The following is a 17,278-nucleotide window of genomic DNA, read 5'->3' as shown; positions in this document are numbered from 1 at the left end:
CAGTTTCCAGCTCTCGGAGACGAGAAGGGTGTATATAGCAGGTAAGTGTTTCTACAGTAATGGCTAGTATGACCACATCAGCTTTTTCATCTTGATGAAGTTTGAGAGAAGCTCAACAGGCCAAGAGAGTTGTTAGTTCTTGTTTGCTAACTTGAAGTTTGCAATATTTTAGGCAGGAAGTAGATGGGCAGTAAGTCTTACTGAGAAAAAGATTCCTTTGTGGAGCACATTTCGGGAGAAGGGAAAGTTCTATATTTTTTTCTGCCTTTGCTCTTTTTTCTTTTCTTTTGAGATGAGGCCTCACTGCATAATTTTGGCTGACTTATCAGCCTTCTATGTCAGCCTCTTGTATACCAGAATTCCAGGCATATGCAGCATCTCACAAGGGAGTTGGAGGCAGTCCATTAAGGAGACAGAAATCCTAGACAGCGGGCACCAAAAAGTTGACCTGCAAAATACGTGAAGCAAAAGGTGCTGACAGACTTCAGCAACCCTTTTATTAAAGACCCCAGAGAACAGCAGCACTTGCAGCTAACAGGGTCTGATTGACATTTGTAGGCCAAATCACTCCTGTCTTAGCTTTCTGCTGCTGTGAAAAAGACTGAAGGGGAAGGGGTTTATTACACCTCACAGCTCCTAGTCCATTATGAAGGGAAGTCCAGGCAGGAACAGAAGCAGAGGCCATGGAGGACACTCTTCTTGGCTTGCTCCCCATGGCTTTGTCTTAGCTTCAAGCATGACGCCTCCCTCAGTCATTAAATCAAGACAGTGCTCTATATACTGGCTTACAGGGCAGTCTGATGGGGTTATTTTTCCCAGCTATGGTTCCCTCTTCCCTGATGACTCTAGGAAAATATACATGCAAAAAAAACAAAAACAAAAACGTATACATTTCTGGGAATGAAGAAAATTTAAATCATGGCTGTAGTTGGGTGCCAGAGTTACAGACATGTGCCACTATGGTCATCTTCAGAAAGATACATTTTAAAATTTCTTCAAGGCTAGCTAGCATCAACTTGATACCGGAACCAGATAAAGATAACAAAATTGATAGATTTTTTTTTTTATGATGAACATGAGTTTTCAATAACAGTCTTACAATTTGAATTCAAGAGCACATGAAGGACTTTGGGGCTAGTTTAGCCCAGTGCTTGCATGAAGACCTGACCTCAGCTTCCAGACCCACATGGAAAAGCTTGCCATGGTATAATCCAGGGCTGGGAGTTAGACACAGGTAGGTTCCTGGGGCTCGCTGGCCAGCCAGCCGCACTATTTGGCAAACTCTGGGTCAGAAAGAGACCCTGTCTCAAGGTGTATTGCGCCAAAGGACACCTGAGATGAAGGACGTGTCCTTACCTACATGTGCGTTTACACATGTATGCGCAGTGTCTCCATCCACATGTGGGTTCACAGTCACCTCTAACTCCAGTCCCAGAGAATTTGATGCCCTCTTCTAAACTTCATAGAGGCTAGGCACGCACACAGTATACATACATGCAGGCAAACCACTCATACACACAAAATTTAAAAAGTCTTGAAGAAACTAGATGAAAGAGCTCAACATAACAAAGTATACATGATAGTTTTGTAGCCAACCTTATGCCAAGTAGGAAACAACAGCATTTCCCGAAAATCCAGAACAACATACTCTGTTGTTTCTTTGATTGGTCGATTTAACACCGGGTTCTCTAAAGAGCCCTGGCTGTCCTCAAACTCAATGTGTAATGGAGGCTAGCCTCGAACTCACAGAGATCCTCCTGCCTCCGCCTTCTGGTGGGTTTAAAGGCGTGCGCCACTTCACCCAGAAAGATACTCTCATACAATATAGTGCTTGAAGTTTTAGAGCATGGAAATGTCAGAGGACAAGCAGGGAAGGAAGAAACCAAATTGTGCTTGTTTGCAGATGACACAGTCCTGTTTGTAAAGAACTATCCATTATAAACACCTGCAAAGTAGTAGGATCCAAAATCAAGAGAAAAAACCATAGTAGCTTTTCCACTTACTGGCAGTGGATTCATTGAAAGAATTTTGGGGTAGGAGGTTGGTAATATCCACAATAGCCTCACAAATCCCAAATAACTGAGAAATAAACCTAACCAGGAAGGTAAAAGACATCTACAACAAAACTTCACTCCGAGGGGGGAAAAAGATACTAAAAGTCTCTTATGCTTATGGATAAGAAGAATAAATATGAAAATGGCAAGTGCCACCTCAGGTGCGAGAGTGGCACTTACATATTGGCAATAACCAAACCAACAGCTGTCCAATTGGACTTGAGTCCTCCTCAAGAGGAAGCAAACATGCCTGGTACTGCGAACCCAGCCCACTACCTGCGGCTCCTGAAGTCACAGATATCACCATCACTTCCTAAGCCAGTGTAGTCCCTAACTGTAGCGTGAGTAGCTACACCACAGTCAAGTGTAGCTCTCACCTGTGTCAAAGAAGCCTCTTTTCAGAAGACCATTACAGAAAGCCTCAACTGGTCAAAATTCTGATGGGTACGCAACCTCAATCAATACATCTACAGCACAACACCTGAGACTCAGCGAATGTGGAGGAAGGGAAGCAGAAAGATGTTCGGAGCCAGAAAGGAAGTCTGCTGCAGCAATTGCTTTCCAGATATACAGGATTTTTTCTAGAAATGTCAGGAAAGCCCCTCCCATGAAATCTCAACAATATGGATGTTAAAACAAGATGTGAACAATGTCAACACTAGTTGATATGTCAGTGTGATTGGAGCCAATCCCATGGGGCCCAACCCCAGACGAAGAGCTATAGGCAATTATCAACTGCTGAGGAAGGGAATATTAGTCTTTCCCAGGATGAGCCCCCTAATTGGTTATCCAGTACCAAGTAGTCAGCCTTGAAAATATACACATAAGTAATATTAAACATGCTTAGCAGATTTCTTGTAACAGAGTTACAAGAAACAATCCTAGCCAGGCGGTGGTGGCACACGTCTTTAATCCCAGCACTCAGGAGACAGAGGCAGGCAGATCTCTGTGAGTTAGAGGCCAGCCTGGTCTACAAGAGATAGTCCCAGGACAGCTAGGGCTGTTACACAGAGAAACCCTGTCTCGAAACTCCCCCAAAAGAAACAATCCTAAAATTCATATAGAAGCACAAATGCCCCCAAATTATGAAAGCAATCTGTAGCAGAAAAAAACAATGCCAGAGCTTTCATAATCCCCGATCTCAAATTACGTTACAGAGCTATAGTGGCAAAACAACACATACTAGCACAGAACAGAGGCGTGCGTCAGGGAGCAGGACAGAAGACCCCGAAATACATAGTTCTGAACACAGAGATCTTGGCAAAGCTGTCAAAAATACACATTGTTGGAAAGATAGTCTTTTAATCCAATTGTGCTAGGAAAATTGTATTTCCATATTTTGGAGAATGGAACAATATCCACATCTCTCACCTTGAAAATTAATTCAAAATGGATCATAGACCTTAATATAAGATTTAAAACTTTGAAATAGAGGAAATCTTCACAAGGGGCAAGCATAGCAAGGGTTTTCTGTACAGGGTTGCTTTAGCGCAGAGAATAACACTCAGAGTTGACAAACGGGATTATCTGAAGTTAAGAAGTTTTGTCTGACAACCAGCAGGATGAAGAGCTAGCCTACAGCATGAGGAAAATATTTGCCAGCGTCAGACGGGAGTTGATAATCAAGAAATAAATGAAACACCAACCCCTCTCCAAATTATTGGATTAATAAATAAACTAGTTATCTTTTGAAACTAGTTTGAAAAGAAGAAATACAAATGGCTAACAATTAGGAAGGCACTTAGTATCCTTAGCCGTCAGAGAAAAGGGAAGATTGCCTTCGGTTTCCAGTTTGTGTGACATGGGATTGGGCAGAAACTCTTGTTTTCCTCAAGGTTTGTTTTGTTGCCCGTGTGGAAGAGGAGACGGCTGGTTAAAGTTAGGTGATCAGATTTGTTTGGGAATGGAGAGTTCAGTAAAAGAATTAATTTTTAAAAAATATATAAAACAGTATCAGTTAAATGAAGAAAAATGAGAGGGACAGTAAATAATGTACGGGATGTATGGAGTGCTTCACGAAATCAAGACACGCCTGGCCTGGGAATGAGAGAAACAGGGACAATGAAGTTGAAGGATCACACAGAAATTTGGGTATCGGTGACAGATCAAGATATGCTCCTGGGAACGGGCTGTTGTTACATCCCATCCGGGTCACATTTAGGTCCCCAGTGCTGTGTGTTCAAGTCTGCACCTTATATACAAAATGTTTACTTCCTGCTTCCTCAAATGAGACTGTCATAATGTTCATAGACCTTCACACTGTCACCCTCCAGCCCAAGGTCCAGGCCACTCTCTGCACACTCGACCCTCTTTCCATCCCGAGAAATGATTCATCCAGTTTCTATTAAAGCTGCCACGTGGGTGCACACTCTGGAACCGATGCCCCTCTTGAGGACAACCCTCTGGGAGACTGCTCCTGCTTCTGGGGGGTTCCCCTCTCTGTGGCAGTACTCCCTCTGTTGCCAGCTCATCCTTTGACTCCCCTCCCCCCTACATTCTTTCCCTTTTGCTATGCTTTCTTTTGGAGGAAACGTTGTAAAGCTCTTCACTGTGTTGCTTTTCCCGCTCCGTCTCCATTTGTCTTTCCCCACACCACTCCAGCTTGCTGCTGTCTTGCTACCCCTCTGCAGCTGGGGCACTGCTAGTCAGCAATAACATTCTGTCAGATTTAGTGACCACTGCTTCACTGTCCCTAGCAGATTCCCCACAGGCCTGTGACAGCGTTAGTCACGCCTCTTTGTCCAAACACTTTGCACTTGTGGCTTTTCTCCCTCTTCACTGGTCCTGTCTCTTTTCCTGGCTCATCCTTATCTGCTCAATCTCCAGATGCACCTGGAAACCATGCTGGTATTAGATCCACAGCTGGGACTGCTCTACTTGAAGTCTATACTGAAACACATGGTTTAAGAAGCATTTCCTGACAGCTTGGGCTCCCAGCAACACTTGGAGATCACCCATTTTATTGTCATTCTAGTTCTGGGTGACTTCATATTTATTCAGAATATGCAAATGACAAGAGGGAAGTTATTTGTTCTAGGTTGTGGGCAGCTTCCAAACCTTTCCGTTCTTCACAGTTTCATACGTCAAATGTATGTACTTGATTACATTCACCCCCCCCCACTGTCCTCTTATCCCCTAATTTCAGATATTTCTGTGAATGAGAAAGTTAACGTCTCCACGGCAACAAGCATCACTCACTAACAGCTGTGTCTTCGTTGCATTTTCATGTTTATCAAAAGATTGCATGACATGGATTAAGATTTCCCCATGCATCTACAACATAAGATTAATTTTTCCTTTCACTTTTAGCAAGGAGTATCTAGAACTTCAGACAGCTTTAGAAACCACTAAACAAAGACATGATACGTGCATCGAGCTTGATTGACAGCTCAGGGATTCCTGAGTTTGAGAATAAAGGAGCAGCTACAATCAGGAGCTGAAGCCTGACTCTGATGAGCCTTAAAGAACAGGCAGAGGAGGGTGAGCTTCCGCAGAAAGGCAAGGTCAGCTTGACTTATTCTGACATTAATGGTCTCACCACTGCCCAAGAGGGAGAGGCCATATTCCAAGTTAATATTCCATTTTATACCTAATATGAGAGGGAGAAACACAGGCACTTAAGCCCGGAGTAAACACAGTCATTACTGTGACCACAGAGCATCACCGATGGACCAATAAAAGGGAGGACTCATGGGAGAAGAGAGCCCATCTCTGCAGTGAGTAAAGTATCAAATCAACACTCGTAAACCTGCTGCCCTTTCCTGGGGCCCTCTGAGCCCTGCTCACAAACCAATTGCCCTTTGTTATTGTTATGAGTTCTGTTTGTCTCCACGAAGGGCATGTTGGTGTCCTATCCCCTGGTACCTGTGAATGTGACATTGCTCGTGAAGAGAGACTTTGCCAGTGAAATTGTGGGAAGATGGGCTCGGTAGGATTAGTGTCCTTACAGGAAAAGGAGACAGACAGACCGACACTCAAGAAGACAGTGTTAGAGACAGAATTGGGGGGCCAGTCACAAGCTGAGGATTGCCGGGGACTGACCCCAACGCCAAAGGCAAGAGGGACAAATGACCAGGGAACACAATGATGGGATGGAATGGGATGGGCTGGGGATCACAAGGCTCCAGGAGTGGGGCACACCAACGACATCCCCACTGCTATAGCCCCACAGAGCAGTAACTGGCAGACACCTGGAGGTGTGCTTGACCTGGTTAGAGTGTCTTGTCATCTGTCGGACACTGTTTGGTTCATGGCTCCGTTGGATCTTTGGCAATTCTTAAAACTTTTTTTTTTTAAATAAACAACAGTAATCTTTCTTAGTGTTGACATTACAAGAGCGTGTGTAAACTTCTCAACAGTGGGAGGGGAGGCCGGATGTGAGTGGAGCGGCCATTTCCTGTTTCTCTGCAGTTTTCCTCAGCTTTGGGTGGTGGCTGCTGCTGTGCTTCGCCTTCCAAGTCCACTGAGGGCCAGGCGGCGTGGACAGCGGTCCCGGCACTCGGCGCCCCGCCGCCCGCAGCCTTGCACACGCCCGCCCCGCGCTTCCCGAGCCCGCCGCTTCCCGCCTCAGTGACCGGCCGCCGCCGCTGCGGCCCACGGAGCGGCCCAGATGCAGGCCATCAAGTGTGTGGTGGTGGGAGACGGAGCTGTTGGTAAAACCTGCCTGCTGGTCAGTTACACGACCAATGCCTTTCCTGGAGAGTACATCCCCACCGTCTTTGACAACTATTCTGCCAATGTTATGGTAGATGGAAAGCCAGTGAATCTGGGCTTATGGGACACAGCTGGACAAGAAGATTATGACAGATTGCGTCCCCTCTCCTGTCCGCAAACAGACGTGTTCTTAATTTGCTTTTCCCTTGTGAGTCCTGCATCATTTGAAAATGTCCGTGCAAAGTGGTATCCTGAAGTGCGACACCACTGTCCCAACACTCCCATCATCCTAGTGGGGACGAAGCTTGATCTTAGGGATGATAAGGACACGATTGAGAAGCTGAAGGAGAAGAAACTGACCCCCATCACCTACCCGCAGGGGCTCGCCATGGCAAAGGAGATTGGTGCTGTCAAATACCTGGAGTGCTCAGCGCTCACACAGCGAGGCCTCAAGACAGTGTTTGATGAAGCTATCCGAGCGGTTCTCTGTCCACCTCCTGTCAAGAAGAGGAAGAGAAAATGCCTGTTGTTGTAAATGTCTGAGCCCCTCATTCTTGGTCCTGTCCCTGGAACCTTTGTACGCTTTGCTCAAAAAACAGTGGAGCCTTCGCATTTGATGCCAAGTTTTTGTTACAGATTCATTTTTCCATAAAACCATTTTGAACCAATGAACCAGTCGATAATTTTAAGGTTCTGTTTTAAATGTAAGAATTCCAACTTACGGTCTATTAAAATTCAGCCCTAAATGACAAGCCTTCTTAAAGCCTTATTTTTCAAATCCCCTAATCTTGCTCAGATTAAGAATTGCCAAAATACCTTCTGAACTAAGTCACGTTGTGCTGAGAACACTTAAGTACTAAACTGTTGAGAGAGACTTTTGTTTTTAAGAAGACTGCAGCTTCTGGAGTTGGGGTGCAGACCCTTCCCTAGTTTCCAGACCGCGTGACGCAGCACAGCCTCCTAACGACACGTTGCCATGTAACGCACCTGTAACTTATCAGCCCATGTTCATTACATAACTTTGTACTGTACGTCACAATGAGTGAGTGTAACAGCTCAGCCCTTTGATTTCATAGTGAGTTTTCTAAAATCCCAGTTGACTAGCTTTTGCAGACTTTGAACAGAACTCTGGTTTCCCGTGTTGCCTCTAATGAAGTATTCTGTTCCTAGTCGTGGGTGTGCTGGGTGGAGTGTGAAACACGACATGATCAAAGGATAAAGACAGTATTTTGACTAATATGAAGTAGAGATTACTTTACACTACATTGTACATGGAGTAATTCAACTGAATAAAAGTGTCACGGGTAAAGAGTTTTAACGGTTAATTTCTGTCAGACACAGTAGATGACAAAGGTCTTATCAGTGTCTCTCTTGAGCTTTTCCTTACCCTACACTGCCGTCCCTCCCCAGATGGGTGCTGAACCCATATTTAAACTGGCCATCCCCACAGATGCTAACTTTTAGCAAGTACTTTTCTTTAGGGCCCCTTCTTCACGAGCAATATGTCTGACCTGTACTATAAGATCTTTCTGATAATGCATTTGGAGTTTTTTTTCTTTGTTTTTTCTTTTTTTTTTTCCTTTGGTAGATGGTAGAAGTGCATTCCTGTTCACCTTACTTTACTCAAAGCTAATAAGTGCTTTCCTTAGTTTTCTAGTAATTAGGTGTAAAAATCATGTGTTGCAGCTTTATAGTTTTTAAACTATTTTAGATATTCTTAAACTATGAACCTTCTAAACATCACTGTCTTGCCGGAGTACCAACACTGTCATGTGACTAATGCTGCCCCTCTAGACCTCACCCACGTGGACACATGCTTCCCGTCGTGGCTCTGCCTAGAGCTGTTGCTTTGGGTCTGTGAGGTTCTGTCAACTGCTAGTGCGAATGCTGTTCTGTGCAACCTGACTCACTGGCAAGAACACAGTGTTGGCCTTCCAACCACTAGAACAAACTTTTCAATTGACAGTTGCAGAATTGTGGAGTGTTTTTACATTGATCTTTTGCTAGTGCAGTTAGCAGTATGTTTTGCATGTATGACTTAATAAATCCTTGAATCAGAAAAAAAAAAAAAAAAAAAAAAAAACTTCTCAACAGTGGGCCTGGTGCCTAGAAGGGTGCACCAAACCCCAGCTGACACCTTCATTCGGTGATCCTTAAAGCAAAGCCAGAACGTGTTGGGAATGTCGCCTGGTTTTTAAAAGAGGTAGGGAAGGCCTAACCATGCACTTACAGGAGGGATGTGGCCTGGACTCTGGGGCTCCAGCTTTGGAACAGGCAGACATATTGTAGGTTTGAGGCGAACCTTGCGCCAAGAGGCCAGGAAGAGGTTGCAACGATTGTCTGGAAGACGCTTCTGCGAACACAGCTGCCCAGGGACTGCCTGGGTAGGGATGGGGGGGGGACAGTAGGAGCGATGGTCGTGCAGAGAATCAGGTTATGAGAGCAGGTATCCAAAGAGCCTCGAAGGTGTCACTCCAGGATCCTTGAAATCAGTACATGGACGCTTATCAGTTCCTGCTGCCACCACTGGGTGTCGCTATTGTCCCGCGAAGGGTGCAGAAGTGTCAGGCTATGGCGTCTCCTTCACCGGTAGCTGCACAGACTCGGCCCTGCCTGGCCCAGGGCACCCCAAGGAAGCACAACGGGTCCCGCCATTTGTCGCCCACGCTTACAGCAGCCCGCGCCCGGGTCAGAGGCCTAGGTCTGCTGGAGCGCGTCTGTCCTGTCCTTCAGAAAGCAAAGCTGCTGCCGGACTTCTAGGGAAAGAACACTTGGAAATGTTTTGAGGTCTACAAGGACACCATTCTTTGCGGAGCTAGCAAGCCAGGCCCTTGTAATCCCAGAATCTGGCGCAAGCAGTCAGCCTCTCTAGGGGTGTCAGGCCCGTCGCACTCTGAGGTCTCAGGTCCCTGGGCCAGAATCAGTACATCTTTACACCTCACAGGGGGCCGCTAACGGAAGGTGGTTGCTCACCCCTGCCAGGACAGGCCAGGATTGGCATGCCCATGGAGAAGCCCTTCAGTGTGGAGGCTAGGGACTTTGGTTTTGGGGAGACCCCATAGAGAGAAGAGAGACGGAAGCTGGGGTGACAGCAGAAGTGGTCAGTTAGTGGGAAAGCCGCAGAAGTAATCTCACCTGAGGCGGCTGCTCCTCGGACTGTTTCCTGTTCTTAAACTGTGTCCTTTTCCTTTCTGTGTTAAACCAAACTCAGGGAGACTCGTGGGTGACTGGCTGTGCTGGCTTTGTCTCCCTGGCTTGTGTCAGTTGTCCTTGCCACAGACAGAAACACCCTTAGCTCTGGCTAGAAAGCCCAAAGAATTTCCGTAGGCCAGGAGTCCTGGGATATCACGGTCCAAGAAGCATGGCTGCTATCACTGCCTTAGTTTCCTCGTGGGAAATTAGGATCAGGTGCTTCCACGGAGCCACCAGTGAAACAGCGGAACTGAAAAAAAAAAAAAAGGGACCCTTTCTTTTTTACTCCTAGGAAGTGAAGGGGGGAGGCTAAGGGGAGGGGACATCATCACCATTTTTTTTTTTTTCAAACAGTGTCTCTTACTGAGCTGGAACTTACCAAATAGGCTAGAGTAGAAAACGGTCATTGAGCCCCAGGGATCTGCCTGTGCCCACCTCCCTAGCTATAGAATTACAAGCCCATGCTACTTCCTTCCTTTCTCCCTTCCTCCCTCCCTCCCTCCCTCCCTCCCTCCCTCCCTCCCTCCCTCCCTCCCTCCCTCCGTCCCTCCCTCCCTCCCTCCCTTCTGTCCCTTCCCCCCTTTTTATTTCTTGACTGTTGAGGATTGAACACATGTCCTCTGGCTTGAGAGGCAAGAGGCAAGAGTTTAAGGACTGAGCTCTCTCCAGGGGCGTGTCTGTCTTTTGTTTGAAACAGTATTTTGTGTGTATCAGGCTGGCCTCCAGCGTGGTATACAGCTGGCCATGGCATTGAACTTCAGCTACTCCCGCCTCCATGTCCTGAGTGCTGGGGTTATAGTACTGCCCACATATCCAGTGTATGCAGTGTTGGGGATCAAATTCAGGGCTGCTTGTCCTTTAAGCAAGCACCTACCATCTAAGCTGTACCCCTAGACCATGGAAATCCCTTCCATTCAGTTTTGTAGCTTTTTGGTAGAGATGGACAGGTATTAAAAGTTGTCCACTGCTCTGGGGGCCCTGTGAGGAGTGGCCCAGCAGCTGGCCTGTGGGGAAGAGAGACCATGCTTCAGCCAGAAGGCGGCAGACAGAGCAGACAGCAGCCAAGGAGTCCGACAGACCACTGCCAGCAGGAAAAACATATCCCGTGCCACCAGATCTGTGATTTCAAGGCAAACCGGAAATGTGGATTTTTATTGCTGTTTCCCAATGTTTGAGTGTTGGCAAGTGATTCAAATAATTGGTCCAATACTGAAAGCCAACCCAAACAGGTCTAAGGGCCAGATTAAGGGCTCTGACTTCCAGTTAGTTGACCTGAAATCCAGACCTCTACGGGACCTTGGCCTGCCTGCTGGTTCACAACTAGCCATCTCTTCAGGCAGTGGGAAGGCACCCCAGCACTTGCCTTTGGCCTTTCCAGCTATTATGTGGCTATTTGGGTATAGATACATGAAGGGTTTCCTGGAGATTGGTATCTATCTTCTCAGTATTTCCCAAGAACACTTTGATATGGCTTAAGTACTCTATACCAACAGAGGTGACTGTAACCCCTAGGTCACTTGTTTCTGGATCTCAGTCTTACTGTGTGTGATACGAAAATGTCTAACTAGACACTCATAACTCAAGCCTTTATTGGCTCTAGAGTCAATTTTTTTTGTTTTGTTTTGGGTGGTAGTGGTAATTCTGTAACATACTACTAAAACATAACCCTTCGACTTGTGGCTTTAGTTGAGCTAGGTTCACACCATCCAACAGGAGTGTGATGCAAGCAAGCCTTGGGTGTAATTTTAAATTTTCTAATAGTCACATTAAAAGAAAAAAAAGGAGAGGGTGGGAAGATGGCCCTGTGAGTGAACACAAGCATAATTACCCAATTGTTTGATCCCTAGCACCCATCTGTGTTAGAAAATAAAATCTGGGAATGGGAATGGCTGGTGCGTAGGCAATCCCAGTGTTTGGCGGGGGCAGAGAGGAGGATCCCTACAGCTTGCTGGTCAGACAGTCTAGCCAAATTGTCAAGCTTCAGGGTCAGTGAAAAGCCCTGTTTAAAAAAAAAAGAAAGAAAAAAAAGGGGTGATCATTAAGGAAGACACACTCGTTGATCTCTGGCTCCCACAGGCACATGGATGTACACTGCAAATGTGCAGATGTGTATTTGTACATACGCACACGAGTTGAAGATAGGTAAGATCGATTTTTAGTCTTATGTGCAGCAACAAATATCTCACGAGTCACTATGCAATCCATATGAAAAATCCTAGGAATATAAAGTATGTTTCAGACCAACTTTGGTTATCACTGTGGACACCACAGATCTAGGGTGAGAAGTGGCTGTGACCCTCAAATTCCCCAGTGAGACCTAAGAGGGAAAAAGAAGTCTGCATTTCCTGGCATGTGGGAGCTCTGAATATTCTTCACACAGCCCGTTCCCTCCAGTTTTTCTTTTCAAAGAAAAGAGTTCTTATAGGGAAAGAAGGGCACAGCATGTTTGGAATGCGCTGCGCCGGGGTCTAACCTTGGCTACCAGACACCATCTCTCTGTCTCTCTTTCTCTTTTATACTTAGTTATTTTTATTTTATGTGTATGGAGGTTTTGCCTGCATAAATATCACTGCACATGTGTGCGGTGGCACAGAGGTCAGAAAAGGACATCAGATCCCCTGGAGCTGGAGTTAAGGATGTTAGTGTAAGCATCCTTAGCACCTCATGACGTGTGGGATCCCCAGACTCCAGCTGTAGCCGTTCTCCATCAACATGATACAGTATTCCTGCGTAGTTATGAGAGTCCAGTCATTTCAGAATGTCCAGTGATGCATAAGTTATCATGTAAGTGCTGGGTATCAAAGCTGGGTCATCTGGAAGAGCAGCCAGTGCTCTTGACTGCTGAGCCAACTCTCCAGGCCCCAAGATGGCACCTTTCCCCACCAGCTGTGCATCAGCTTCGACAGGCAAGACCTGTAGAGAATCCGTATGAAGATGAGAGTCTGTCTGGGGGCTTCTGGGAAAGTACTGCCTGCAGCCTCATCCCCCAGCTTCCTGTTCCAGTCTATAAGCCCCAAAGAAGCCAAAGGCAGCTAGGAAAAGAAGCTAGAGAGAAGGGCCAGAAAAGTCAGGCTCTCCTTTGCAGAGGCAGGATGGAGGTGTGGCAGCCCTGGTTGCGAGGGTCTGGCGGAAACTGAAAAGGAGTTTGGGAGTCGTAGATTGTGCTGCTTGGTCTGTTAAACTAAGAACATTTTGTTCGTTTGTTTGTTTCTGAAGATTATAAGAGAATTTGCTTTCAAATATTCAAGCAAAAACAAGGGGTATCTGCTTGGTGGAGATGGGCATTTATGAAGCATAGTGGGTTCTGTACCCTGCTATTCTTTTTGGTCATACGTGAAACGTTTTCATAGTAAAAATGTATAAACAATACCGGAGATGGTGGCGTATGCCTGTCAGCTGACAGCCCCTTCTGATAGGCAGGTAAAATTTCTGTCCTGCTTGATTTATTGAGTTCCTCTGGGAGCCCTTTTGGTTTTTTTTCTTTTTTTTTTTTTTTCTCCATCATATTGTTCCCCAGGCCTCTGCTCCCTCCCACCTTAAAGGGGGAGGGGACGCAGGGTGCTGACTGTAGTGTCTGTAGGACCTGAGGGGTGACAAGGCTTTGCCCCAAGCTTTGGAGGTCAGAGGGCTTCTTTATCTACACAATCATGGGAATAGGGAATGATGGAACTGACCTCTCCACGGTCACACAGAGCCAGAGTTGAACCTATCTATCCCGTCATCCACCAAGGTCTGCTCAACTTCAGTTAGGACTAAAGGTTCCCTCCTTTGTGCCTGTGGCCTGTGATGTCTTGACTAGTCACTAGCTGTCTTAATTAGGGTTTCTATTGCTGTGACGAGATGCCAAGGCCATGGCAACTCTGATGAAGGAAAACATTTAATTGGGGTGGCTTACAGTTTAGAGGTTCAGCCCATTATCATCATGGTGGGACATGATAGTGTGCAAGCAGGCACGGTTCAGGAGATGGAGCTAAGATTTGTACATCTTGATCTTCAGGAAAACAGGAAGTTGATGGAGGAGAGTTATCTGTCTATGTTTCTTTCATTGGTTAATTAATAAAGAAAACTGCCTTGGCCCTTTAAGAACAGAAAATTAGGTAGGTGGAGTAGACAGAACAGAATTGTGGGAACAAGGAAGTAGAGTGGGGGAGACGCTTCAGGCAGTCTCTATAGGGAGTCTCCATGCTGCTCCTCTCCGAGATGGACGCAGGTTAAGATCTCTCCTGGTAAGCCACACCTCGTGGTGCTACCCAGATTACTAAATATGGGTTAAAGGAAGATGTGAGAATTAACTAATAAGAGGCTGAAACTATGGGCCAGGCAGTGTTTTAAAAGAATACAGTTTCCGTGTAATTATTTCGGGTGTAAAGCTAGCCGGCAGCCGGGTGGCCGGACGCAGCCCCGCCGCTTCCCACTACAGGAAGTGAACTGAGACAGAGTGACGCTTGAGCATAGGAGACCTCAAAGTCCACCACCACACCGACACAGGCTGTACCCACTCCAACAAAGCCACACCTCCTAATAGTGCCACTCCCTATGAGCTGATGGGGTTAATGACATTAAAACCACCACACTAGCTGCTGGGTATGATTATTTCCCAGGATTCTTAGGTTTCTGCTTACAATTACACATCGCGAAGACCTTTAAACCATGTTCTATTTTGGAACAACAGGAATAGTATAATCAGGGAAAAAGAAAAGAAAGACGATCTTAGGTAGACTTTCTCCTTGGCTCTCCTGACCCTCCCATCCTTCCCCACTCCCACACAGCCACAGGTGGAGTTTCCCTTGCCAAATGCTTATCACAGGCACACCCTGTGGATTTGCTTTAGTACTAACACTGAAACCTGGGGAGGCCTCATTTTCTTTTTATGAAAAATAAAGTTTGTATTTTTACTTTTTAAAGTTTCAGTTCTTAGACTCCATGTGCTTTTCAAATTAAAATTTTAATTTGCATGTGTGTGTATCTGTATGCATGGGGGGGCACATGTCTGCAGTGGAGCTCAGGTGGAGATCTCTTCTCACCATGTGGGTCCTGGGGTTTGAACTCGGGTCATCAGACTTAAGAGCATGTACCCTTAACCAGAGAGCAGTCTTTCTGACCCCCACTTTATGTATGATGTAGGTTTAAAAAAAATAGCTGAAAATAAAATACTGAGTATGAGCAAAAGAGCGTAAATAAATGTAAATACGATATGAAGGTTACAAGGGTCCTGTATGTATTCTTCCCCTTACATGTAAAATGAACATGGTGGGTATACTGGCTGGTTTTTGTGTCAACTTGACACAAGCTATAGACACCAGAGACGAAGGAGTCTCAGCTGAGGAAATGCCTCCATGAGATCCAACTGTAAGACATTTTTTCAATTAGTGATCAATGGGGGAGGATACAGCCCACTGTAGGTGGTGCCATCCCTGGGCTGGTGGTCCTGGGTTCTATAAGAAAGCAGGCTGAGCAAGCCATGGGAAACAAGCCAGTAAGCAGCACCCCTCCATGGCATCTGCATCAGCTCCTGCCTCCAGGATCCTGCCCTGTTTGAATCCTTGTCCTGACTTCCGTCAGCGATGAACAGCAATGTAGAAATGTAATTTCAATAAACCCTTCCCTCCCCAAGTTGCTTTTTGGCCGTGGTGTTTGTTGACGTGACAGAAAGCCCACTGAGACAGAGTTTGCCTTGATGTTCCTTGTAGCCACCCCGTGCCTCCCATCCTTTCGTCTCATTCAGTGACTCTCAGTGCAGGTACTTCCTGGGTTCGGTGTTCGTCATTTTCCTGCGTGCCGTCAGGTGTTGCCATGCTTGCTTGCAGTTGGGATGAGCGCCTCACTCCACATTTTGCACTTTATTTTATTTTATTTTATTTTTATTTTTTTTTTTTTTGGTTTTTCGAGACAGGGTTTCTCTGCAGCTTTAGAGCCTGTCCTGGAGCTAGCTCTTATAGACCAGGCTGGTCTCGAACTCACAGAGATCCGCCTGCCTCTGCCTCCCGAGTGCTGGGATTAAAGGCGTGCGCCACCACCGCCCGGCCACATTTTGCACTTTAAATAAATGCAGCGGCTTTGGAGACTGATCGATGTTGTTGTACACACAGCTCATTCTTTTCCAATCAGCAAGGTTCATACATTTTCTTTTGTTTTAAGATTTATGTTCATTGGTGCTGTGTGTGTGTGTGTGTGTGCGTGCGCGCACATGTACATGTGTTACGTGTGTGAGTGCTTGTGGCGATCAGGAGAGGGTATTGAGACCCTAGAGTTGTGAGCTGTCCGACCCAGATGATGGAGATGCAACTCCGATCCTTGGGAAAATCACAAGAGCTCTTAACTGCTGAGTCGTTCCTCCAGCCCCACGTTCATGTATCTTCAAGGCTACACGTGATTTCATGTATGAACACAAGGTCATCAGCAAGTATCTTATTGTTGTTGGGCAACTGAGTTGTGTACACACAGGTAAGTCCAACCTACGGCCCAGGGGCTGAGTGTAGCTGGTGACCGAGAATAGCTATGAATGTGGCCCAATGCAAAATCATAAACTTACTTAACATATAATGAGTTATTTTCTCATGATTTCTTTTACTTTTAAAATTTATTTTGGGTGGGGGTAATCTAGAAAGCTGTCCTTGAAAAGGACCTGGGTTTAATTCCCAGCAAACACATGGTGGCTCATAACCACATGTAATTCCAGTTTTAGGAGAATCCAACGTCTTCTGACCTTCATGGGCATTAGACACATACACAGTTGCAGTGCACATACATACATGCAGGTGAAATACCAATACACAGTGGCAGCGCGCACACACACGTGCAGACAGAACACTGATACAAACCAGGTAAAATAAATCTAAAAATATTTTCAGAAATTATTTTTAAACTGGCAGTTTAAAAATAATGGATAATTTCATACATATGTATAATGCGTTCCGGTTTCTCCAGCCCCCTACCTCTCCTGTCTCCTCTCACCCCTGTCAGGCTCCCCACACACACCCCCACCCTGTTTCCATATGAACCTCTTTCTTGTATTCATGTCTTCTTGCATTAGGATCCACTGAGTTTAGCTAGAGCTATGTGTGTGGTCATGGGTCTGGCCCTGTCCCCTGGCACTCAGTGGGCTCCCTCTCAGTCACATGACCGAGGACAGGTATTAGCAGCCCTCTGACAGAGCTATCGGTAGCCACTAGTCCAGCAGGAAGACTCAGAGCCTGTGAGACCCTCTCCCATCCGAGACTGACTAACACTAGACTCGCTCATGTTGTGCAGGCTCAGTGCAGGAAATGTCAGCTGCTATGGGGTCATGGGTGTCATGGGTGTGCCGTGCCCAGAAGATAGCATGCCATAGTCCTTCCCCTATTTCCCTATCTTAAGTTCTTCCCCTCTCCCTCCCCTCC

At 46.1% G+C, this 17,278-nt stretch overlaps 1 protein-coding gene across 1 annotated transcript; it reads left to right on the top strand.

Moving 5' to 3' along the window:
* The first annotated feature begins 6,429 nt into the window (after nt 1-6,429).
* LOC119814535 (ras-related C3 botulinum toxin substrate 1-like) lies at nt 6,430-7,459 on the top strand. Its single transcript, XM_038330377.1, has one exon. The coding sequence runs from the start codon at nt 6,664-6,666 to the stop codon at nt 7,240-7,242; it is 579 nt and encodes a 192-aa protein (XP_038186305.1). The 5' UTR covers nt 6,430-6,663; the 3' UTR covers nt 7,243-7,459.
* Nucleotides 7,460-17,278: the final 9,819 nt, after the last annotated feature.

Source organism: Arvicola amphibius, chromosome 5 (genome assembly GCF_903992535.2).
Source record: "Arvicola amphibius chromosome 5, mArvAmp1.2, whole genome shotgun sequence".
Classification (NCBI taxonomy): Eukaryota; Metazoa; Chordata; class Mammalia; order Rodentia; family Cricetidae; genus Arvicola; species Arvicola amphibius.
The sequence above is the reverse complement of the archived record's forward strand: the minus strand, read 5'-3'. Positions and strand labels throughout refer to the sequence as shown.

Coding starts and splice junctions, on each gene's coding strand:
- LOC119814535 (XM_038330377.1), top strand. CDS start 6,664: ATGCAGGCCATCAAGTGTGTGGTGGTGGGAGACGGAGCTGTTGGTAAA.